The sequence below is a fragment of the Passer montanus genome, unplaced genomic scaffold (genome assembly GCF_014805655.1).
Source record: "Passer montanus isolate IOZ18808 unplaced genomic scaffold, ASM1480565v1 scaffold7, whole genome shotgun sequence".
In the NCBI taxonomy this organism is placed as follows: domain Eukaryota; kingdom Metazoa; phylum Chordata; class Aves; order Passeriformes; family Passeridae; genus Passer; species Passer montanus.
Window position 1 is genome coordinate 8,267,775 of NW_024372147.1, and position 26,165 is coordinate 8,293,939.

Genomic DNA, 26,165 nt, shown 5'->3' on the forward strand with positions numbered 1-26,165 from the left:
CTGAAGCAGGCAGATACCTTGGAAGAGGTTGTGATCCTGTGAAAGACCTGTGGAGAGAGGGCCCTTGCTGCCAGGCTGGAGTAGCCTGTCCTTGGAGGATTGCACCCCATGGAAGAGTGATCCATGCTGCAGCAGTTTTAGGAGGACTGTTGCCTGTGTGATGGATTCACGTTGCAGCAGTTTGGAGGGAACTGTTGCTGATGAGATGGAGCCATGCTGGAGAAGCTCTCAGTGAACTGTCTCCTGTGGGATGGACCCTGCAGTGCTGCAGGAGAAGGACTCCTCTCCTGAGCAGCAGGAGAAGCCAGGGTGATGAACTGACCATAACACCCATTCCCTGTCTCCTTATGCCAGCTGGACAGGAGGTAGAGCTGGCAAAGGAGATAGAGGGAGGGAAGGTGGTTTTTTTTAAAGGGTTTGTTTTACTTCTCTTTATCCTGCTCTGATTTTTTAGTGGTAAGTTCATATCTGTAAGTTAAGCCTGTTTTGCCTATGATGGTATTTGATGAGTGAACTCTCCTGCTCCTAACCATGAACCCTTTATTAAATTTCCTCTCCCCTGTCCAGCTGCATGAGTTAGCAGCTTTCATGGGTGCCTGGCATTGGCCCAAATCAACTGGGCCAACAATCAATACTATCATTAAAATACAGTATTATTTTCTCTTTACTGTATAGCCTAATAATCATAGACTGATTAGTACTTGAATTAAGGGGCTGAATCTTTCGTGTTGGATTTTTAATACTGACAAATTTTTAAGTAGATCTCTCAACCCCTTGAGTTCAATGTTGACCACAAGAACGACTCCCCTATCTGCTATGGCTTATGTAGCCCCTCATCTAGTAATTAGACTATAAAGATATATTTAAGATTTTTACTTTTATTGGCATATAGGTATTACCATTTCAAATATAACAATGATTTTTTAAAACTTCAATAAATGCTATTAAATACAAAAATTTTAAGTACACCACAGTAATAATACAATAATGCAAAAGCATTAAAAATTAAGTTTCAAATTTAAAAGCATAGCAAATATGTAAAACAAAAGTCTTAATCAATGTATATTCTAATATTAAAAAACTGTAATTGACTGTAAAGACTCAGTCAATTCACTGCAAAACTAAATTCTACTATATGCCTCAAGAGCCTCTTCACAGTTCCTAAAGCTTGAAAAAAAAAAGATCTATTTAAATTAGTTTAAAAGTTTACCTCAAACAATGCAAATTAATACTGAAGGTACTGTTATTGAATTTCGAATATTATAGAAACAACTTAAAGCTGTTCTCAGCAAGGCTTACCATCCAAAAGACAATTGCTGCTTTGGAAACTGCACTTTGGCATCAGTATCCAGCTCCCCTCAGAATTACTCAAGTCCTTTTGAGCATGTGGAACTTTGTAAAACTGTGGAAAATCTACAGTCTTAAAGAATTTTTCAACTACAGGTAAACCTAGAGGTTTTATCATGGTAATCACATTTATAATTACAGAATAAAACTGATACCAGTTCCAAAACAACAAAGCATATAGCCTATGCAAGGAAATCAAGGCATCACAGAATCCAAGCTTGCCTTTTAGGGACAAGAGAAATCTCCATAAGTTGTTTCTTTATTGAAATTCAGTATCAACAGGCCCTAAAAAAAAAAAAAAAAACCTCTTTGTGAAGATACAAAAAAATGTATCTTCATTTAAAAGTATTTTTAGCAACCCATTTGTGTCTATTGTTGCTAAAAAGTCCAAACACATATCATGATATACATAAAACAAACCCATTTGCTCTATAAGCTCCATTTTACTTGCTTTCTTCCAGCTTACTTTCACTGTAAATTGGAAGCATTTTGTATCTATTATACAATTTTTCTATCAGGAATTAAGTTTTAGATGAAGGTTTCTAAAAGTGTTCAATTTTCAGCTTTAAATAAATCACTAGCTTGATGTTGAAGTTCAGCTTGTTTATGTTAGCCACTATTTCAAATTTCTAACCAGGCAGGAGTTTGTTAAGTCTGATACAATAATTATACATAAAGCCAGGTAGCAGAGTGACAACCACTGAATTACAATTAATTTTAATGAAAAAAAGGAAATATTTGTTCTGCATCAGATTAAATGAATGCAACATAGTATGTGTCCACAATCAACTGTGAAAAGTATTGTGTTGCATCATGTGTCCTACACAACCTTTTTGAATATATGACCTTTAAGTTGCTGAAGGTTGCCTCAGAATTTGGCTCAGTTCAGGCAAAACATCTGTTCCCTTTGCAGGTATACTGTAAGGACTTTTTTCTCAGTTGGATTTAGAGCACAGCAAGTGAGCCCTTTTCTGACCGATCATATACACCCCAGCATTTGTAAATCAAGCTCTGGGCTGACAACAGCAGGTCCACAATCCGTCACCCTTTCTCAGCTAGCAAGGCCATTTGACTGCTGTGAGAACTGCTCTTATCATGTCATCAAATCAAAGCATGTTGAGAAGAGGGAATGCAAGAGGCATCTGCAGAATTCCCACAATGTAGTGACTTTGGAACATTGACAGATGCATCTGTCACTTTATACCTTCAACTAACCTGCTGTCCGCTGGCCTGACATAGCAAAGCTGTCCAAGAGTAACTCCAGCTCTCTCATGTTGTTTTCATACGTCTCTGTTAGAAAGACCTGGTGTTTCTTGGCCTTTATTTGACAGGAGGAACAGACAAGACAAGAGGGGGTGGGGAAAAAACACATTAAAATAAGTAAACAGAAGAAACACACATCACAATTATATACTCTTCTCTTTTTAAATTTAAATTTCTGCTGTATTTCTTTTTATGTCTTTTCTTGAGCCAAGAGACCTAACATGACATAATAAATAAGAACCTCGTAACACACAACATAAAACTAAAATATTTCAAAAGCAAAACAAAAGATGATGTATAAAAACTTAGTCTTCACCATCTTCTGCTTTAGATGTATCTTAATGGTTATTAAATTCTATCCATCTATGCAAGAAGTGAAATCTATTGTTACATCTTACAAGGGCATCCAGAAAGACACCCAACTACTGGCAGACAGGCTAGCAATCCATGATTTGGCACTCAGTCAAATCCCACACCTATTCTCATTGCAAACCTGCCTACTTCAATTGTTAATACCCTCCATGCAAGATAGGGATTTCTTCAATACCAAAACCTCATCCCCATACATGGAACATAAAGCTATAGAGTTCTTAGCACCCCTATCACTGAATTTTCTTAAAGAAAGCTGTTCACTAAGTGCAGTCTATTTGTCAAATCAAGACACCAAATTTTTCGAGGTCAGAAAAGTTCTACAGCAGATTTTTTAAATCACTACAATAGGAAGACTATACCAAATCATTCCTTCAATTTACATCTCATAACTTGCAGTTTTCAAAGACATGCATCCATAATTCCAGACCAAGGTCCTTTTGAGTATATGGAATTTTGACTTCTCAAGGAAATGTATGATTTTAACTGCTGACTGACAAAAAAAATAATATATCTCAGAAACATAGAAAACCTAAAAGCAGCAAAAAAAAAAAAAGAGTGAACAGCAGCCACCCCTACCCCCAAACCCAACTCAAGAGGAAACTAGATTTAAATAACTTCACAATTTTCTTATGGCAAAGGTTAGGGTCAAAGATGACTCGTGGTCAAGGTCTCATGACTTCTAACTGCTCAATTTATTTCTAAATTCTAAATTGTAACACATGTTTGTGTGATTTCCATTTCTACTTGGTAATGGAAAGTTAACATTTTTTACTGAGCAACATTCTACTGTTTTCTATCATATCTAGAGACTGTTGTTTTAGTTATGCTTCACTGCATGTCAAAGAACCTAGGCCATTTCTTATGTGTGGGAAACATCCTCCCCAGGAAAACTGCTACATACTGGTAGCATATAACTGTCAGGATAAAAAATAACAAGAAATGCATTTAATTCTCTGCAGTGTTCTTCACTATTCAGTTTAAATATTTTATAAATTTGCTTTACTCTTTCAATTTTAATTATATGTACTGTATATCAACTAATATATTATTCATATGTGTATTTCAGTGTTAGGTCCCCTGCAGCATTTACACGCTTTTCCTTGTGTGAGAGTTTGTACTACACTTCATAAAGAATTTCCAAATCACTTCTATATATTGAAAAATAACCAAGGTTTAATTCCTTCTCCATAAAATTATAAACACAAATAGAACTTGTAAATGTTAGGATCCAGTATAATATTTTATGGAATTAATGCACAATAAAGTACTTTACTCTTGTGTACTGACATCATATCAGAGACCTCACAAATTAAAAATAAGGAAATATAATAATATGAAAACATCACAATAAAATAAATATTCTTTTTACATAAAATACTCCATCACAGAGAAGGTGAGACTAAATCTTCCCAGAAAAACATTTTCCTATGGAAAAGTAAAATGTGATAATTTTTTTCAGCCTTCTCATCCAATTTTTCCATTTTGTTTAGTTAATTTACTGTAATTTAGTCAGTGTGTTCTAGTCTATTCAGCCTCTACTTCTCTATACTTTATTTGCTAACTGCATCTATATGTCCAAAGTCAATTTTAGTCCCTTTTTCAACAGCAATAAAGATCAAAAGGAAATTACTTAGACTAGCCAGTCTCTCTACACTTGAACTGCAAAATATTTAGTATCTTTCCTTCCTAACTTCTATTTTGAATCGCTGTCCCCATTATCAGAAATGTAAGGAAAAACCTGCTGTAAATTACACTGCTAAAAAAACTGCTACAAATTACACAGTTAAAAATCCAGGTACAGTCCAAAAGGATCTATTATTGATCTGATTTCTTATGTCTCACTGACAGGTATCTAATAAGAATGCATACAGCCATAAAATCTTGAATTTAAGCTGACAGGACCTGTGGAGGTCATCTGGTCCCACTCCCCACTCACAGCACAGTATGGTTGAAGGCAGGTTAGGCAGCTCTGGACCTTGTTCAGTCAAGTTTTGAGTATCCTCAAAGATGACATTTCAACAAACTCTCCAGACAATCTGTTCCAATATCTCACAATCTGCATTGTGAAGTTTTTTGCTTTCCCCTTACAAGTAATTATAACTTTCCTGTTTTCTCTTCTACTTCTAATGCACAGATCTAAGGAGAGTGTAACTCCATCTTCTCCAAAGCACCCACTTGATAGTTTACAGCAGTAGCTATTATCTCCTTAGTTTCTTCAGTCTGAACAAACACAGGGAGCATGCATAATGCTGTACTTTGAAAAGGAAAATGGAGTATATGAGTATAGAGTCAAACACAATCAATTGCAATTGACAGATTCAGCTGTTCTAGGAGATGTGATTACAATCCTTCTCAACAACTCCATCCATCAATATGTTTTGCTATTCCTGTAGAACTACTGGAAAAGTACAGGTGCAATTGTTTCCTAGGTTATTTCAAAAGGGAAATCAGTTGACAAGAAAACTGCTAAAGCCTTTACATAAGGAGAGTTTGCTTCACAGCCCACATTAGTAAACAGGTGGAAGAATATCTGTAAACTCAATTAAAATTTATAAGTCTTCTGCTGACTTTGTTGACTTTCTGTACATCAGAATGGACCATTCTTGACCTAGACACTGATTCTTGAAAACAACCTTGAAAATCCAAGGTGAGGTCTTTATGGATATGCAGGGGACTCCTGACTAAATTCAAGTACTAATAGGAAGCATATAGAAGATTGTTTAGACATACTAAACTTGGAAAAATACAGACACATTGTTAAAGCCTAGAGGGATATGTTTACGAATGCCAAAATCCACCTATAGTTGAATCTGATGTGGGATGTGAAGAGCAACAGTAAAAGATTTCTGAAGTACATCACCTGCAAAAGAAGGACTAGGCAAAATCTGGGCCCATTGCTAATGAGGCAGTGATCTGGTGACTAGGAGAGAGAAAAGGCCTTCTCATTGCTTTTTTTTCACCTCAGTCTTCACTCGAAGAACCTGCCCTTGAGGATTCCAGGTCCCTGAGATGAGTGAAATTCCCAAGAACACATGAGAACTTAAAATGCTCAACATATACTAGAAGTATTTCCCATAGTCCCCAAAGACAATTCCCTTCTTCACAATATATTCTAAACTGAAGGCTAAAAACTTAATAGCATGCAAGAAAAATCATACTTCCTGAACCCAGAACATATGCTGAATTTTAGCATATAAAATGGTTCCTTGAAACAAACTACATATCCTTAAAAAAGGCTCCTATTATCATAAAACAAGTTTTGAGGACAAAAACCTTTTAGTAGAAAATGTGCTTGGCAACATATTAATTTAATCACCAATTTCAAAACACAATTGAACTTTTAAAGAAATTAAAGAGAAGCTAAGCATTTTTCATTAAAAATACTGTAAACTCCAATGAGGAGAAAATCTTTTTTCCAAATGCTTTCTATGCTTACCCGCAAAGATAACTTGAACTATTCCAAAAACTGACTGCTTATAAAATTCTTCCATTCACTGTCAGACTTGTGTTAATCTTCCAGAAAGGTGTTTTTATTTATCTGGACAAGTTCCTACTACCTTGGTTGTAGACATACTTTTCTTAACTACCAGTATTTGATTTTTGTTCCTGTTCCCATAAAGCAATGATGTCCCATTGTTTTTGCAGCATTTTGCAAAAGCCATGGTTGACTAAAATAAAAGTGAACTCTATAAACAGTTCCAAGACAGCCCACAGAATCTGATGCTGCAAATGTGCATCTGTATCTCAAGTTCAATAACTTTTAGAAAATAAACATGTGGGCAGGACTTTGAGGCCTTACCTTAACAAAACCACTGCAGTAGTAAGCAGGGAGTTGGGGTCCACCTGTACAATGAACTGCCTTAATTCCTGAGGAATTTTCTCTACTTTGTCTACAGTCACAAGAGGTTCCTGGGGAGGCTCTCTTGCACATGGACTAATTAACCCACTCAGTCTGTACTACAAATTCCAACTGGTGACGGCTGAGTAAGAGCCAAATCCAGAACTATCCACATAACTACCAAGGAGCAGCATGTTCAGATACACCTTGAAAAGTGCTTATGTAAATTCTTTACAAAAGTATCAGAATGTTTACCAGGCATGACCTTGGGGGCAGCAAATCAAAGCATTTACAGAAACACAAAAGACTGCTACACAGTTCACAAAACACGGGCTTTACTCAAGTGATGCTCTGTAAAGCAGAAAAGTGGCAAAAATTTTTCAGCCAATTTTTCAGTATTAGAAAAAAAAACAAAAAAACCCCCAAACCATCACTGACAAACTCTCCCCTTAGGCTTCTATTTATTTTTACTCAAGTTATCAAACTATTGAATACTTCTTTTATTTTCTTATATCAGCTGGAATATTCAGAAATCTATAGAAGTCTGGCCACATGTAAGTTAAATACAATCTCTCAAGAAATTTAGTATCTGTCTTACAAATTAATCAAAAATATTCAAGTTTTATTGAAATCCTTCTTGTGCCTCCCATTAAAAGAGATTTGTAACAACTTTTGCTGGGAGAGAATGTTATGAAGTATCTCCTTGGGTTTTGGGACTTATTTTTTAATCCAAGTCAGAGAATATTTTTTGAGAACTGCAACTTTCAATTTTAGATGCCTATCTTCCAACACCAGGACATCATACCTTAAGTTACCTCTGCACTTCCCAAATAAATTTAAAAATTGGTTTGTTTGCAGTAGGTCATTTAAGCATATGCTTCAGAGTAACTAGTCTTCCTGCATTAGAACAATAATAGAAGTAACAGCTGGGAAGAAAAACTCTCCCCCTATGTTAAGACAAGGAAAAAAGCAATCAATGTAAAACAACACTTAAAAGCTAATGCACAAAATTAATGAAGAGTGTGTATCGAGACTGGGATTTTTATTTTTTTTTTTACTGAAAGAAACTGTCCACATTAAATTGCCTAGATGACATTTATGTGTTTGCCACTGTGTAACAGTTTCTACTCCACAGAAGTTGTAGAACAGAATCATAATCCTCAGGGTGCTTCATGGTCTGTTAAGTCAATACCTAGGCAACTTCTGCTAAAGAACAATGTTTAATGTGTATATCCTGGAACTAGATTCTCAAATATTTCTGTTCAGACATTCAGTGTATGGTAACCTACAAGGTGTTTATGGACAGCTAAGATGCAAACAGAGCATGACTTCAGGCGTGGCTGTAAGAGAAAGATTTACATGCCACGGGGAAAAAGACAAGCTGCGTGTAATCTATTACACAACTTACATACAAATTATGCTAGTTCTAACAGAATCTGTTAAAAGGGGTGGAAATAAATACACCTTCAAAATCAAAGGAATTTATACTAAAATACAATATTTTAATTATTTCACTTTCCTAATATGCATTCTGATGAACTGGCAAATTTCCCAAATTTGAATTTGCAGTCCTCATAAACGTTTAACATCTCCTGCTTGTCCCATGCCAAAATCATCCACTATTAGGTATTAGAAATGTAAATATCCTGAGTAACTTAAAACTCCTAAAGATACCTCTTATTCTTTCCATGGGACAGGAATACAGCTGGGGCTGTTTCAATTTAAATGAAGTGTTAAATCACAATAGCCATTCTAAATTCCTATTCTTGAAACTAAAAATTTCTAGATACCCTAGCTAGATAATGACAAGCTTGAGACCAATTTCCTCAAGTAAACATAATGTAAATATTGAGGGCTTTCTCATGCTGAGCATTCATAAGCAATTTTGTTTGATAGTAACAGATCCTATCACATTTGACCCATGAAAGTTTCTGGCAAACTTCTGCAACGTGCTGGAATTTCAAATTACAACCAGAATAACTATTTTACTGGACATTCAACTGACCCATTAAGGGAAAAAAAGCACTTTTTCATATAAAGTTTCAAAATAATGTACTTTGTGTATCTTACAAATATTTTACAAACGAACACATTAACTTGTATGTTAACAGTACTCTGAGAAACCAGCTTAAGATTACCAGACTGAAGTGGAAAAGATGTATTCAGGATGTCTAATAATTGTGCAAAAGAAAGTAATTAACAGATCACGAAAGCAGGACGTGGAAATAAAAGGAAGAGAACGCACTGACAATTTCACACAATTTTACCATAAGTAAAGGGAAGCCTAATAAAAGTATATTGAATGTCATTTATACATAGTTTCTGCTATAGCCTTCTGCTTTTTGGGTTTGGGAAGAAAATTAACAAAAAAGCTGTCTATACTAGTAAACAAGACCACACACAGGCACTCCTGCTTCCCAATCAAATATGAAAGTCTTCACGAAAAATACAAAGCCATCCAAGGTGATAAAAATCTAATCCCACAGCGGACCACTAATACAACTCTTCAGAAAATGAGTATTTTTATTACCTGTTCAAGATAGTCTGGTGGCTTGAAATCATTTCAGTAAAGCAATTAAAACAACCTGCTATATGAATAAGACAGTTCTTTCAAGTGGGGCAATCTATTTGCTTTTACTTTTAGTTACACAATGTTCACTTTGAGTACATCATTTAATACTGTTGTCATTACCAAAAAACCTGAAGCATGAACAGAATTTTGTCCTGAATTCTTGTCAGGTATAACATCCATTTTACTAAGGAATTTTTCTTTGTATTCTTTTTGTGCCTGATAAAATTGTTTTTTCAGTTTAACTAAGGCAGCAAATGTCTTTTAATACTTTAATGCTTGCATTGAAGAAGCTGTGTCCTCCCAAAGGAAAAACAGCTTTTTAGTTTTCTTTTTCTTCAGTTTATTAATTACCAATCTACCTGGGAAGTGGATAACCCAAAGACAATGTATGGAATAACTCCACCAGCTGAAGAGTAGACACCAACAAATCTGAAGACTCTCTGATGCAGATCTCTGCTCCTATACTCTGAATAGCACAAAGCCTACTAGTAGCAGGGAAGAGATCATGGTAATCTCCTCCATCATAAGTCCAAGAGGAAGCAGGAACAGAAATTTACAATAGAAAAAAAATTGGCTACGTATAGAAATACTGTAAATGCTACTATACAATGAAGAGAGAAAGGTTTTCAGATCACAGAAACATAGAATAGCTTGCTTTGGAAGGAACCTTAAAGTTCATCTAGTTCTAATGCTAGACCAGGTTGCTCAAAGCCCCATCCAACCCAGCCTTGAATTCTTCCAAGAATAGGGCATTCACAACTTCTGTGTTATGAGTTTCTTTGTTATGTTTCATAACTTTTCTGTTACATTTAGGTGCCTCACAACTCTCACAATAAAAATTTTTTTCCCCAATATCTGATTAAAACCTTTCAGTTTGGAGCCATTCCCCTTGTCCTCTTACTACACTGCCCTTCTGGAAAGTCTCTATTCAGGCAGTGGAAGGTCACAATTGGGCCAGCCCTAAGCCTTCTCTTATCCTGGCTCCTCATAGCAGAGCTGCTCCATCCCTGTGATAACTTGGTGGCTTCCTCTGGACTCTCTCCATCATGTACTGGGACCCCAGAGCTGGATGCAGTCCTGCAGGTGGGGTCTCACCAGAGCAGAGCAGAGCAGAACAGAGCAAGCAGAGCAGAGCAGAGCAGAGCAGAGGTGCAGAATCCCTCCCCTCCCCTGCTGACCACGCTGCTTTGGATGCAGTCCAGGACATATTTGGCTTGCTTTCTTTCAGCAGGAACACATCCTCTCACCCACCTGCACCCCCAGGCCCTTCTGTGTAGGGCTGCTCTGATCTGTTCTTCCCCTAGCCTGTGTTGACACCAGGGGTTGCCCTGACCCAGATGCAGCACCTTCCACTTGGCCTTGGTAAATAACATGAGATTTTCATAGGTCCACTTCTCCAGCTTGTCCAGGTCTTTCTGGATGGCATCCTGTCCTTCAGGTCTGCCAACTGCAACACTCAGCTTGGCATCACCAGCAAATGTGCTGAGGGTATACTCCCTCCATCTATGTAATTAATGAAGATATCCTAAGCTTTTTGTTTTGACCCTCTGGCTATTAAAGAGGATGGCAAAATTGATATTCAAAGTCAGGGTGCATAGAGACAGTGGGAAGGCACCAACTGGTCATACAAAAGGAAAAATGTTTCAGAAAATAATCCTTTAAAACACATCCAATAGGACAAATGCACACCAAACAAAAACAAAAAAAAAAAAAAAAACCCCAAAAAACAAAAAAAAAAAAAAACAAAAACCAACAAAAAAAAAAAAAAACAACTAAAAAGTTTATCACCTTCAAAGAAGACATTTTTAAACAGTTTTTGCAGTCAAATGCTTGCATTAAAAACATTATGTGAAATAGAAATAAGCAAGTCTACAATGGTAACTAATCAAACCTGAGGGAAAAAAGTTTGGATAGGAAGATAGAACATTCTTCACAAAAAATCATAATCCGTATCTACAAATCGTCTTCTCCCTTAGGAATGCAAAGGCTGGTTACTCTTGACTCATAGCCATACTTTTGAAATAACTGTTTTCTGAAAATAATTCCTCAATTAAATACTTGGTGTTATCACTGAAAATGTATTTTGGAATTAGTTTCTCCAGTATCTTATCTATATTTACTCGTTTCACAAAACAAATTAATATAAATAAAAAATCAGAGTAACGCAAAGTCAGATTTATTCCACAGCTCAGCACAGCAAATGAAGATTATGTTCAGAGTAGGTTTAAAAAACCTAAACAACAAGTGCCACAGGCTTTTGTCTTACCATTGCAAGTTCACCCTGTAATTCACTGCAGCTTTTTTCGGCATTCTCTAGTCTTGCAGAGAGGTCCATAATTACCTTCTTCTTTTCCTCAATCACTTCTTTCATTTGATTGCTTGAGGAGAAACACTCTTTTTCTAACCTGGAAAGTTTCAACGTTAGAATATTTTAATCAAAAGTACTTATGTCAAGTATTCTACATATTTTTAAAAGACAATCTGGGTATCATATCATGTTAGCACATCAGATGACTTATGAAACTCCTTGGCTTATTTTTTTAAGTGAAGAAATATATATATTCGTTCTAAGAAAAACTTTTCAGTTGTGGTTCTTTTCTATTATCAAGGCTTGTGTTAGATTTCCAGTCATAAATTGATTTGATCATTTGAATATGGACTGCAGATTACATGTAATAAACAGAAGTCATCATATTTTAATTAACACATTAGTTCTCTTCAGAAGGACATCACATCTTGCATCATCAGCACTGATTTAAAGTACAAAGCTTGCTCCTCGAGTTTCCATGTACCTGATTATATTCTTACCCTAGTCCTGGCCAGAACAGGGTTAATTTTAGCAGTAGTCAAGAGTGGGCAAGGCTACGACCTGGAGGTCATTCTATACCACCTCATGTCATTTTCTGAGGACAGGGGAAGGGCTCCCTTGTGGGTAGTGTGACAGAAGGACTGGGTGTGGTTGGGGGTTTCCACAGCCTGCAATCACAGGTGAATCAATCAATTTTTTTTTCTTGTACACTCTGTCATTAGTATTGTTGCTATTAACAGTTCATTGTCTCATTCCATTGTTGTGTTCAGTAAAGTGTCCTTATCTCAGCCCACGATCTTTACTTTTTGTGAGTCCAATTCTCCTCTCCAGCCTGTCACAGAAGGAGGAAGAAGAAGGGGGAATGATCAAGCAGCACATGGTTTGGACTTTGCTGTAAAAACACTAAATTGGGGAATACTATTCTTAAACCATGACAATTCTACTCAGAATTGCAATATTTCAATAGCAGACAATTGAAAATTTCAACCAGTTCTTGACCTAGAGCAGTCCTTCTGGTATTCAAGAAGACAAATATGTAGAAAGTCTGGCATGGATAAAAAGGTGTGTCATGAGAAAACTACAAGGCCAAACAACAGCAAATAGGAGACAGAGCCAGGGACAGGAACACAAGGAAAAATTTTGCAGGACTACCTACGCATATAGGGATGGAAAGGAGGTGCCTCAGGAAAGGCACCTAGAATTAACATTCACAAAAGATGAGAAGGGATTTTACCACTGTTATGGTAGGAAAGAAAATGTGAACAGACTTCTACACAAAGCAGCTATTTTACCAACAGCAGAGAGAGAAAGTCAGCATACCCCCTGCCTTTTTGTCCTCCATCTTTCCTGACAAAGTCTACTCCCAAGCCTCTATTGTCAGTAAAAGGATACTAAAAGGAGAACAATTGCTAGCAATAGGTGAAGATTGTGTCTGAGATAACCTGTGAGAACTCAATCCATAGAATTGAAGAGGTCAGCTCACCTACATTCAAAGGTTCTGATAAAGCTGGCTAATCTCAAAATGACATGGCTCATTATCATCATGAAAGGTCACAAAAATTGGGGGAGGTCCCTGGTAAATGAAGAAAAGCAAATGTCACGCTTATATTTGGCAAAAGTAAAAAGGAGAAGCCAAGGAACTATAAACCACTGAGCTTCATTTTAGCCCTGGAATGTTACAAAGCAATTCCTTCTAGAACAATTTTCTGGGCTCATGAAAGAGACAAAGACTGGGAACACTCAGGGAGCTTAATCATACCTGACCAACCCTGTTATACTCCATGATAAAATGATCAGGGCTATGGACAAAAGGAGAGCAAGTACATAAAATATTTAGCATCTACAATATGATTTTAGCAAGGATTTTAGCACTTTTTCACACAGTATTTTTATAGCTGTTACAACTCAAGTTTACATATATGAATCATAACATTGATAAAAGTGACAGTAAAGCTGCCCAGATGATAGCTGGGATGGCTGTAATACTGTAGAGGCTTGTCTAAGATGTGTTTAACAGCTTCAGCCATCACCTGGAGTAAGCCAAGAGTGCAATCTCACAATACCTGCAGTGAACAATGAACTGGGTATGGGTAGATCATGACACAATACAATTGATACACTCAACAGAAGAGCTGCCATTCTCTAGTCATGGAAAAAGAACAGGCCAGAATGAACCTTCTGACGTTCAACAATGACATGTGCAAAGACCAGAATTTGGGAAAGAAGACCACCCTGAAGTGATGTAGCTGGTAACTGGGTGGATAGAACCTATGATAACAAGAACATGGTAACCATGACACATAGCCACAAATCAGCAGCACAGCATATGAGCAGAGATAGCTAACAGCATCCTGGGCTGTATTAATAGCAGCACAGCCAGATCAAGGAAAGTGATTAATCACCTTGTATTTGGCAGTCATTACAACACATCTAGGATAATGATCGCTTTTGACTACATGCACCCCTCCCAACATAGGAAACAAGCTGGGGTGGGCTAAGGAATTGGTCACCACGATGGTTAGCAGCAGAAATACACATAAAAACTGAGAAAATGTATGTTCAAGCTGGAAAAGAGATAACTCCATGGTGTAGAACAGGCCTCCCAGTGTCTAAAAGAAGGTTATCAAGGAAACACAGATCACATCACAGCAGTGTTTGTCTACTAGTAAAGTACTGAATCCATAGAGGTTCAGACAAGAAGAAATGTTTTCCAATTGTATGAAACAGATTCCCAAAGAGATTGTGTCATCTCCATTCTCCACGTTTTCCATACCTAACTGGATCAAACCCTGAAGAGCCTGATTTCATAGCTTAAACCCTGAAGAGCCTGATCTCATAGCTTATATTAGTTTGAGCAGCAGGCTGAACTATAGATCTCCTGCAATTCCTTTCAACTTGAACTATCCTTTGATGTAGCTCTCAGCAGTAGAAACATCGAGTAGAAACATCATCTCTTTTTCTCCTAGCACTCCTGTCTCCCTAGAAGTGAAAGCAGTGCAAAGGGCTCAAAGTTATTGCATTTTTGAAGCTTTTGAATCAATATTGTCACTTTCTGACTTTAATTTATTTGTTAAAGATTAATGTATCTTTTTAGTTGAAGGACTACTTCAGCAGTCCACCAAATACGTATGTGTTTCTGCATCAGCCTGGCTGATTTTTTGCTGTAGCTGCAGATGTTTACTTCTTATTCTTCAAAACCTACCTGTATCAGTCCCCCAAAGTAGCTTCTACTCTCACAGCTTGTGCGGAAACACAGCAAAAGCAGTTCCAAATTATTCTATGTCATGTTCTCACTCTTCAAGAAAAGTAAATTCACACAGAGACCCAAATCCCATGTTGCTTCCAATTTACATAGTGCTACTGGGTTCAGAGCTAATTAATAAATTATGCAACCCAGAAAAGCCTGTTAGCTTGGTTTTGGTTATTACAACTATATTTTTTCTAAGAAAATAAAAAATTACACCACCCAGAAAAGCCCATTTGCATGGTTTCAGTTAGTATGACTACATTTTTTTCTGAGAAAACAAATTCTTACAGCATTATATAGTTTCCAGCTTTTGCATTATTTACCTACATCAAGTCCAGCTAAAGAGACATACAAGTGTTACAGCACAACAAATGAAAGTCTCAAAGACTTTCATTTGGCTAAGGCTTAAGGACAAACTCATGCAAGTCCTCCAGAAAAAGAGAAAATATGTTTGGATGGCAAACTATGTCTTAAAAAAAAAAGCCAAGCTCCTGACATTGTCTGAAGTCCAAAGACCAGACCCTTCAAAGGTAAGTAGATCAAAGGCTGTTGTATTCTCTCAGAAGGTGTCCAGTGAAAGCAATCACTGATTTTCGCCAATGTTACTGACACTTGTGTGCTTCAAAAAATAAAAAGGGGACAGGAAACAGATGAGGCAATACCTGCCCACCCCATATAATTACCTCATGGGAACTGAGTAGATTGAAGTCCACCTCAGAAAAAGCTTGACCTTCACTATTTATCTTAATAGAAGTCTGGAAATTTTTGTGTCGGGACTAACGAAATTGTGAGGACAGGCTGTTCGTGTTTCTTCAACATTGCTTAACAAAACCACCAACTATTTAACCTGTGTTTTAACTCTCTTAATTTTCACTGAAAGGTTTGTACTCTCTGAAATAACAGAACACAATTTGCTTTCAAAAACTCAGCTGGCAGAAGCTGCTAGAAGTAATTGCCTGAATGAACACATGATTACAAACAGTGAAAAGTACTGTTTGGGTATTAGACAACTTTTATTCTCATATTCAATTAACACAGAGAACAGATGCTTCAGGCATAAATTCTGTTTTATCCCAAAAAAACTCTAGGATAGGGCAAATTTCCTTCCTGGAAAAGAAACACTGAACATAAATGTCCAATTCAGAGCAAAAAGGGAAGGGTTTTTAAGGTTCATCTTGCATTTTAGTAACTCAAGTATTTACTTCTCTGTTAGCGCTACTATGGAAATTCTTAAGGCAAATGGTACTATATCTGTAAAAACTGTATTTCATAGTCTTAAGTACAAAAAATATACTTATCCAGGTATTTCCTGCAGTAATTCCAAACAAAGAAGTATACTCTCTAAAAAAACTTATTTTTGTTTTTTGATTGTAACATTTTTCCAAGATATAACTTTTGTGGATCAAAAATATCCTAGACAAAACCCCTTCAATGCTCAAAGAAATATCCTTGTATATCTAGATAAAAGATTCTCACAAGAAACAAAACATTACTGAATGCACAATACAATCCAACACCTAACCATTATTGTTATGCTGGTCTAAATAATCTAATTCAGAAAAATATATTTAAGAGACTCTCAGAGACTTAACTGGAAAGCTACTACTTACAGAAGTTCATATTTTTAATCAAATTTACTAATCCAAAAATTTAAAAGCAGATCCTGTGGTAAAGCTTGTAAAATTCTAATGATTTGGAAAATACCTAAACAGATGTTTTAGTTACATTAAAAATGCTGCTAATTAGCTAATATTTTATGGATGTGTATTGCTTCCCAGTACACATCCATACTAACAGCTCCCTGACTGATTACAGGAAGCCCTGTTATGGCAGCCATGTTGACATGACAGGAGAGTTTTTTTCTAGACTGAAAATTACAATGGCTTAACAAGCATTATTCAAAAAACCCAACTAAAAAACTCCACATTTCACTAAGGATGATTAATTCTTCTGGTCTAATGTCAATATAAAGACAAACTTTAGAATATTAGGTCTTGGAACAAGTGAAGAAATGGTTCAAGAACAAACACTGGAAGTGTTTGAACACTACTTCAAGAAAACTTTCATAACATTAATTTTTCTATATCTTCTGGACCACTCATGGGAACCTACCAGAGCAAAAATAAAAAACCCACAACACCAAATTAAAAAACCAAGAAAACCAAACCAAGACTGAAAAAAAAGAACTATAGTCCATATGCTCTGTAAGAATAAAAAGTTATATACAAGAAAAGCTCAAACAGTACAAAGTAGCCTGTATAATGCAAAATTGTTGATCAAACAACCATTTCTCAAAAAAAGGCCGGTTTGCAAATAAAGGAGCTTTTTCAAAACAAAACAATAAAAATGGAATAAAATGTCAAATCAATGGTCCAGGCCTTCTCCATTTCATGCAAATGCAAAGAACTTAGTATCAGTTTAGTGTCATGTATTTACTGACAGAGAGCCCAAGCTCACAGCAAAAGCAGCCAAGCAGGATGAGATTACAGTTTCATTAACTGATGTTATTTTAGAACTGTAGAGCATCTTGAAATATACTTACTCAGTTTCACCGTTGTGAAGACTGCAGCCTTCCTGAATAATAATTTTAGACTACTATCATAATGTTTTTCACAAATTTTGATCAGAAAAGTTGTATCTTTTGCTTTGAGGAAAAAGTTTTCACCTTTTAATGTGACTCTGATTTATGTAAATGGACATCAGGCCTCTTTTGACCTTTTTTTAAGGAAGAGCTCTAAGATGTGTATAATACAGCCCAACTCTATTACTAAAAACATTTCTTGGGCCACAAAATTCCTTTTTTGCAGGGAAACCAGTTTCTTTTTTCCCCTCTACTGCTTGTATGAGCAAGTCACCACAAATACTTTTATGTACAGACCCCCATAATCCTAGACTACAAGATGCAAACTATCTTTTTCAACCCATTCTACTACCTCTCTCTGCCCACAACCCCACTGTGTGCCACCCACTTTATGTCTTCTAAAGCCCGTTTCCTTAAATTTCACACACTATTATCCTTTATTTCACGTACTCCTCAGTTCTCTGTCTTCCAGCACCATTCTTCTTCCTGATATTTTCTCACCCAATAAAAACTTCATTCAGCTACACAAGAAGACTCAATACAGTGTATCCTAATCTGCCTAGGAAATATAGCAAAGCCTTTCTTCCAAAAAACATACACAGTAGACTGTTTATGTTACCACAGACACAGCAGACTCTGCTGACCAGTAAAGGAATCCCAGGTAATTTCATCTGCTCTCATACACTTCATCCCTTCTTCTGTTTTCATTAGCTATTCAACACTTAACATGATCATTCAAAAGCTAAAGATGAAGATTCATCACTATCAATGACACAAAACTTCTCAACAGGAGTCTTAAAGATTGATCTAGCTCACTGAAGTGAAAAATAATATTTTCATAATAATGTAAGTATGTACAGAAGAAGAAAATCTGTTCTAACCCTGCCATGTGTGCTTTCCTACCAAATACACAGGATACAGGACTCTGCTATAACTACAATTTCCAAAATTTTTACTTTAGCAAATAATTGGTGACAGATCAGTTATTTTCTTTACCCACCCATTTGGTTACTGATATGGACCTGTTATTAATGGAACACTAGGTTCTGAACTTCAGGTTGGTTTGGGAAATTGCATCAGATTTAGTTGTTTTATACTGACTGAAAACTATATAAATGTAAGCAGGAAGTGGTAATTCAGCTGTCTACTGCCATTTTACAATGAATTATAGGGAAACTTACACATTGAGTTTTTCCAAGTTCTCCTGGGCATTGTGTTTTTCTCTCTCATATGCATATTCTAAGCCTTTGAACTCTTTCTTGATCATTTCTAAATCTGAAAGAGCTTCTTCTCGTCTGTCCTTCTCCACACGCACAACTTCTTCAAGTTCTCGAATTCTTAACTACACCAAGTGATAAGAAAGCAATTAAAGCAAGTTAGGAAACACTTACATGATCTTCTATGGTCTGTTCCGCTTTACAGTAGAGTACATTCTATTAATTCAGTATAAAAGCATATACACATGTAGAAAAAGTTGAACACGTGTAAAAATGTAAGAATACATAAAGTTCAAAACAGAGACAAATAGATACGACAATGAAAAGTGCCTTCTGTTCTCATTTGGAATCTTTACTGGTAACTGCAAGTATCATAATTTTGGAGCTGATATGTACTCTGAGAAATTGTGTTCGAAACTGCAGTTTCCGGATGCATTATGCTCTCCTGGACAAGTTGGATGTATGCACTGTGTCTCCAAATTGGTCTAAGTAGCCATTCAGAAGACACAGGGCAGGATATTTAAACAGCAGTATAGTGCTTAACTATTGTGAAACATTTTCTTTTCCCTAACTGTTTAAATAGTAGTGGGAATTCTCAAACTTACAAATATGACATATTATTATTTATTCTGAAAACTTTAAAGTTCCCTAAAAGCAGGGAACTTTATACATATATCCATATATATATGTATATATATATGTATATGTGTGTGTATATATATATATATATATGTATGTATGCATATATATATATATATATATATGATTTTGACACTTATTGTAATAAATCTATTTAGGTTTTTCACTGGAGCAAGTACTCTCCATATTTGTGGAGCACTGTACCTTCACAATTTCCTCAACTGTTTTGCTGTAAACTTCTATTAAATATTTAACAAAAAGTTTACCTGGATGATCTCTGAAGTGATATTGGATGCTAAATGTGCTGCTCTTTCTGCTTCAATGTTTTCTTCCAGTTTCTTTGTTCTCACTGCAGCTGCCTAAAAGTACATTTTGAGGATATTTAAGTTCAGAGAGAAGATAATATGATACCAGGTTTAATCAACTCATTAGCATATTGTGACTCCACACACTAACCTGATATATCTGAACTACTTTGGAACTGTGACAACTCATACCAAGAAACACATATAACAACATTTTTTACATATATGGATTCTTAAATTAATATTTTCTATTTAGCTAAGTAAATTGATGTGGTATTATGTCATTGCTGCATTTTTTATAATCAGCTAGGGTCAGAAAGCAAATAAACCAAATTAAATATTCTCCCTATTGCCCCACTATTTGCTCACTTGAGGCAACATAACTATACTCTGTACGTTCTGAAATACATTGAGGTATCAAGAGAACATCTACAATTTCATAAACGAGACATAATGCACAGAGAAGATTCTTCAAAATTTATCTGCTTAACATACGTAATTTTTTAAAAATCACAAACATTGCTACTATATTTCCATACTGCTAAGATTATTCTCATAATTAAGAATGTCTTCAAAAAGAGTAAGAAGAACACAGGGAGCTACTGGCCAGTCAGGCCTCACCTCAGTCCCTGGAAAAGTGATGGAGTGCCTCCTTCTGGATACCATCCCTATCAACATGGAGGACAAGAAAGTGATCAGAGAAGTTGGCATGGATTCAGCAAAGGGACATCATGCTTAGACAATCTGATTGCCTTCTATGATGGCACAACTACCTGGATGCATGAGGGAAGAGCAATGGGTACTGTTTACCTGGACTTCAGCAAGGCTTTCAACACTGTCTTCAAAAACATCCTGTGGACAAACCACGAAGTGTGGCCTGGGTGAGGGGACAGAGAGGTGAACTGAGAACTGTCTGAATGGCAGATCGCAGAGGATTGTTATGAGTGGCACAGGGTCTGGTTGGAGGCCTGCCACAAGTGGTGAACCCCAGATTCAAGAGTGGGCCTGGTATTGTTTAACTTCTCCATCAGTGCCTTGGTGAAGGGGCAGGTGCCTCCTCAGCGAGTTCACTGGTGACACAGAGCTGGCAGCAGCGGCCGATACCCCAGAGGGCCGTGCTGCCCTTCAGAGGCTGGAGAGAGGGACACACAAGAACTGTCTGAAATCCAACAAAGGCAAATGCAGGCTCCTGCATCTGGGGAGGAAGAACCCCAGGCAGCAGCACAGGCTGGGGCTGACCTGCTGGAAAGCAGCTCTGAGGAGAAGGACCTGGGGTTCTTGGTGGACAGCAAGCTCTCCATGAGCTAGCAGTGTGTCCTGGTGGCCAAGAAGGCCAATGGTGTCCTGGGGTGCATTGGGAAGAGCAGTGCCAGCAGGTGGGGGGAGGTGATCATGGTCCCTTCCCACCTTATCCATTCTGTGACTGTGACAAATAGCTTGATTCACACCCTTTATATCCTCTAGGTATTATTCCTTCCAAACATCAGCTCCTAATCCCCTTTGCCCTTAATAGAGAATTAGCAAACTATGTCCTGCTTCAGTTTCCAAGGACTCCTTCAGCATCCTCCCACAGACAAACATCTGTTAACAGGATAGTTTTACTCAAAAATACAGCCAGCCTATTAAAAGTCAATAATAAATACAAGTGATGTGGATATCACTTCTTTTTTAAAACATTTTAGAAGTCTGTCTAAAAATAATTCTATTTTAAATTTGACAGAAGACAAACGAAACAGTAAGAAAGGTATCTATTACAACATTCAGAGTGGAAAATGTAATTAAAAAAAAATTAAATTAAGAAATTACATTCATTGACAATATTTCACTGCATACCCTGAAGAGCAAAAACACTGTCTTTGGCTGGCTTAAGTGTCTATTCTCACAGCAAACACTGAAATAAAAACAGTGATTCTGAGAGTAAAGTTTTCAGGCACAACATACTAATTCACAAGCTCTGTACTAAATTTGACTTCTAAGTCTTATTTTATTTCCTGAGCACCTAACTATGTCTTCATCACAGCCTCACTCCAGATGAAATAAAATATGCAAAACACCATCAAAATGGTTAACTTATCCTCTCAAATGGAAGCCCCTAAAACTGTCAGGTTTCTTCAGTCTCAAGATGAAAAATGAGGATGAAATAATAAATAATGGCTTGAATTATGTTATCTGCAAGAATTAAAAACTGAAGCAACAGATTCTCCCAAACAGAATATACAGGTATCAGTTCTTGGTATAATTCTTCAAAGGAAATTCTGTCTTCTTGAGCTAACACGATGGACACAAAATGCAAGGAAAAGCCACGTGGTCCAAAGGAAACACCAACTCCCAGAAGTATAGAAGCCTCAGTCCTAAGATAATGCTGGGACAGTAAGTGAAGAAGGCAGGAGCAGGCAGACATCTGTAAGAAGTGCCAATATATCACTCTTCTGATGTCTGAAGTAAGAGCAACTCCATTTAAACAGTAACATTTGCAGATGTTGCATTGCCACAAGTCACTGAAGAGTTAACTTGTAGAATTAGCATGGCTATTGAAAAAAAAAGCACTGGCAAAAATTAGCATTTCAGCCACAGACATCTCTGATGAACTCAAGAATAAGAGAAACAGCTCTTTTTCACAAAGGAAAGCTTACTGGAAAAGAGTTATGGTCTTCATAACCAAAGAAGAGCCAGATGTACCTGACAAGTATCCAAAGTAAAGCATTCAAATAGATTCAAGATAGTACACACAGAAAAACCGTATTAGAAACTAGAAATCAAACTTTGACACGTATCATCTTACACTTCATATCCCTATATAAAGGCATGAAAAGAAGTGACTTTTTCAAAACTGATGTTTCTTCCTATAGTCAAACACAGCAATGCCCTATACTTGTGTTTGAAGTTCCTTTTCTTAGAGTTTGATTCTTTAAAGCTTTGCCTCAGAAATCACAATTTTGATTTTTTACAATCTTGCTTATATTAGTTCATAGTGACTCTAAAAAACCTAGAGCCACGGAAAGAAACAAATCTCAGAGATCTGACAGAACTACCACTAATTTTTTGTATTATTAGAACCCAAATATGAAGAGTAAACTGTGTTCTTTCCAAAAGTTTCAGAAGGTTACTCAGGCAAACCATAATCTTATTTTACCAGTCTATACACTATACCCAGAAGACTGGATGCTTAAAAGACCCTGCAGAAAAACTACAGATGTGAATTGAGGAAGTCATGTAGATGCTGACTGTGGAGCACTGAATATTCTTTTTCCTCTCCTCTATGACTACCTTGCTAAAGCTTACGGTTCACCATAGCTCTAGCAAATTTAAACCAAGTCAGGTGTCTTGGTATTTCTCAAATAATTGAGAAATTAGTCAGAAAAAAACCGCAAACTTCATGAAAGACATCAAACCAGCCAGTATTTCAGTCTATGAAACTGTACATCAGACACAGAATTTGCACCTGTTTTCAAAGCTGCGTCTGAAGACTCAGTTGGGAAGAACAACAGCTGCAACAAAATGCCATATAGAAAATCTATTTTGCTGATAAAGGTTCAAACAGGCTCTGTTGATACCTATATGCACTTCCCTTCACAGTGAGAAGCTGCATAATCCACCAGTGAGAACAATCTATTACACATTCTGTGAGTAGAAGAAAAAAGTCGGGGGTGAGGCCAACCTGTAAAACCATGGTAAAAGTTCCAAAAAGAGAAATAGGAAGGAGTTTTGTTTTCCTGTCTGACAAACAGAAAGTCTCTGGCATCAGAAACCCATTAGACAGCCAAACCTCTTTAAATCAAATTAAAGGTGAGAATCAGTATCCTTACTAAACCACATATCTGAAAATTTTACACAATGCCTTACAAAAAAGAAGCTGTGTGAAAACCATATAGAGTAAGTTTGCAGGCCACAGATATCCAAATCATAGGCTTGAATCTGTGAGAGACAAATGGGAATACATACTGGTTTAACATGGAAAGCTTCTTGTCAGGTCCAAGTCCATCCCAATTCTGGACTAAAAAGGAAGTTCTCCACTGATTACAAAGTTTTTGCTCATCCAACAAACAAAACATTGGTTATTCAAAATGATTCAGTCACTTGTTACTTTCATGTGCAACTACAAAATATATGAAGGCAGTCCAGACATCTTACTTAAGATACTAGGCACAAATTCATGGAATTTCTGAAGTTTCCTTAGATATTCAAGCTGATTGATTTCAGCCTTAATTTAAAGAATATGAGAAACATTCACTTTGAAATGAGAAACAAACACTTTTCATAAATTTAGAAAGGTTTACTAAACCTTATAAAAAAATACAACAGAAGACTGAATAGATAAAATATTACAGCACCAGAAGCACAGGATTTTTCCCACCATGTGCTTGCCCACACAATGGAGGTTTCCCCTTTTAACCCTTTAGCCCCTCCCAAAATTCCGTCCATCGACTCCTTCTTCACTGTCCAGTGGTGGAGTTTACTTCCTCAAATCCTGACTGGAGGTCAGCTATTGCCATAGTGACAAGCCGACCCTCACAAATGTCCCAACCCAGCTGTCCCTTGATAACAATGCAAGGGGGTAAAACACACCTATAAATCTATAAAACTTTTCTTAACCTATATACATGATACTTGTCTGTTAATTGTGAGAGTCAATCATCACAGTACTTATCTATCACAAAGAACAAAGATAGCTGGGATCAGTTTCCATAATAGCACAGAGAGAATATTGACTTTTGAGAAACAGTAAATAAAAGTGACTAAGAAAAATTCAATGCCAGCATTCAAACTTGTGGGCGAACATGCTTTATGTTTAATCTCTTAAGGTTCAGTACCTTTTTTCAGTGTCACATTGCATATCAATGCTAATGTGGAGACATTTTCTTTAAGGTTCCAGTTTGTTATACCATTTTACAAACTGTCCTGGGTGTCTTCCACTTTTTTGTCCTTCAAACCTGCTTGAAGTGCTGCAATATTTGTGAGTAACGGTGTATTCCAAACTGAAAGCCTTAATTTAGTATCCTATGTGACGCATTGTTCAACACCACATTTACTGTTAGACATTCACATTTATAAAAAATATCCCTTATCAGAGAAGCAAACAGTAGTGGGGGGAAAAGTCAAAGATACATTTGCAACACTTACTAAGCTTAGATACAGTAATGGAACTAAGTTTTCTCTTTTCTGCTTCTATTTAAACCCTTCTGCAAGATGTTTCATTTATCAGGATACTCACACTGATGGAAGGCTTAGGTCCAACCACTATGTGAAATGGTCAGCCAAGACATTTTTAAGTGAAGCAGACACACATGTACCTCATTCCTGGATCACCATTCAACCATTCTGTTTGTGTGTTTCCATATTCAGACTCAGATCTTTTTCCTACTTAAAAGCATTTCCCTACAGCTCAAAGCTCAAACCACAGGGTCTAAACACTTCTATGAGAGATATGCTGACCACTTCCACCTAGCGTTAGAAGCACTGATACTGCTTAATCATGGTAAGGTGGAGCCATCTCCTGTCCAGAAAATAAACAACCTTTAGTAACTATGAAGTTACTTAAATACTACCAATTCTTAACCACTGAAGTAAATGTTCTTTCAGCCTGACAGTGTGGATTAAGTACATATTTCCAGTACTTAAAATCTAGAAAAATATGTGTGACTGAATAGGCATGCTTGACTTGCATAACACTGGATAAACAATTACACTGCCATGGGAGGTACAAGATAAGCCAGATACTTGACTTCAGGTTAAAGAACAGGTAAAAACAATTAGGACTGTTAAACTGATACAATTTGGTTGTCTTTGGATAAAGTCCAAGTCCATTCCAATCTGCTACTGAGTTGCAGCTGGAGAAGCCATCTGAAATGTGCTCCCAATGCCCAGCAGATTAAGCAGACCTTTACATGAACTGACACTGTTACTCTATGCAAGCACATGACTCAGGTGACTTGTTGCTAACTCCTCATGAGGGCTACATAAAATACTATTGAAACAAGTTTGATTTGAAAGTAAAATAAGACTAACCAGTGTTCAAACTGGACTTCATTAATATCACGACACAGGAGATTATGAAGAAGTTCCTCTCTGAGATGAAGTCCATTAGCATAGAATCATAAAATAGTTTGCAAAAGAACACTAAAGATCACCTTCCACCAAGCCATCTCACTCAAAGCTCCATTCAACCTGGCTTTGAACCTTGCCAGGGATGGAGGATGTACAATATCTATGGGCAACTAGTGCCAGTGCCTCACCACCCTCATAGTAGGGGAATTCTTCATAATATCTAATCTAAACCTAGTCTCAGTTTAACGACATTCCTCCTTGTTCTATCACTACATGACCTTGCAAAAAGTCTTTCTCCAGCTTTTTTGTAAGCTCCTTTTGGTACTGGGAGGCCGGTATAAGGTGTCCCCAGAGCCTTCTCTCCCTCCAGGCTGAACAGTCCCAACTCTCTCAGCAGGTCTTTACAGGACAGGTGCTCCAGTCCCATGATC

General features: G+C 36.8%; 1 protein-coding gene across 5 annotated transcripts in view; it reads right to left on the reverse strand.

Moving 5' to 3' along the window:
• CCDC171 (coiled-coil domain containing 171) overlaps positions 1–26,165 on the reverse strand; it is a 151,282-nt gene that overhangs the window by 101,580 nt on the left and 23,537 nt on the right. For all 5 annotated transcript variants that reach the window (XM_039729943.1, XM_039729941.1, XM_039729942.1 and 2 more), the window contains exons 7-10: positions 19,651–19,743; positions 18,710–18,870; positions 11,659–11,797; positions 2,563–2,665 (exon numbers count right to left, since the gene is read on the reverse strand). In XM_039729943.1, the coding sequence (XP_039585877.1) occupies positions 2,563–2,665; positions 11,659–11,797; positions 18,710–18,870; positions 19,651–19,743 (496 nt within the window). The remainder of the gene's footprint in view (positions 1–2,562; positions 2,666–11,658; positions 11,798–18,709; positions 18,871–19,650; positions 19,744–26,165) is intronic.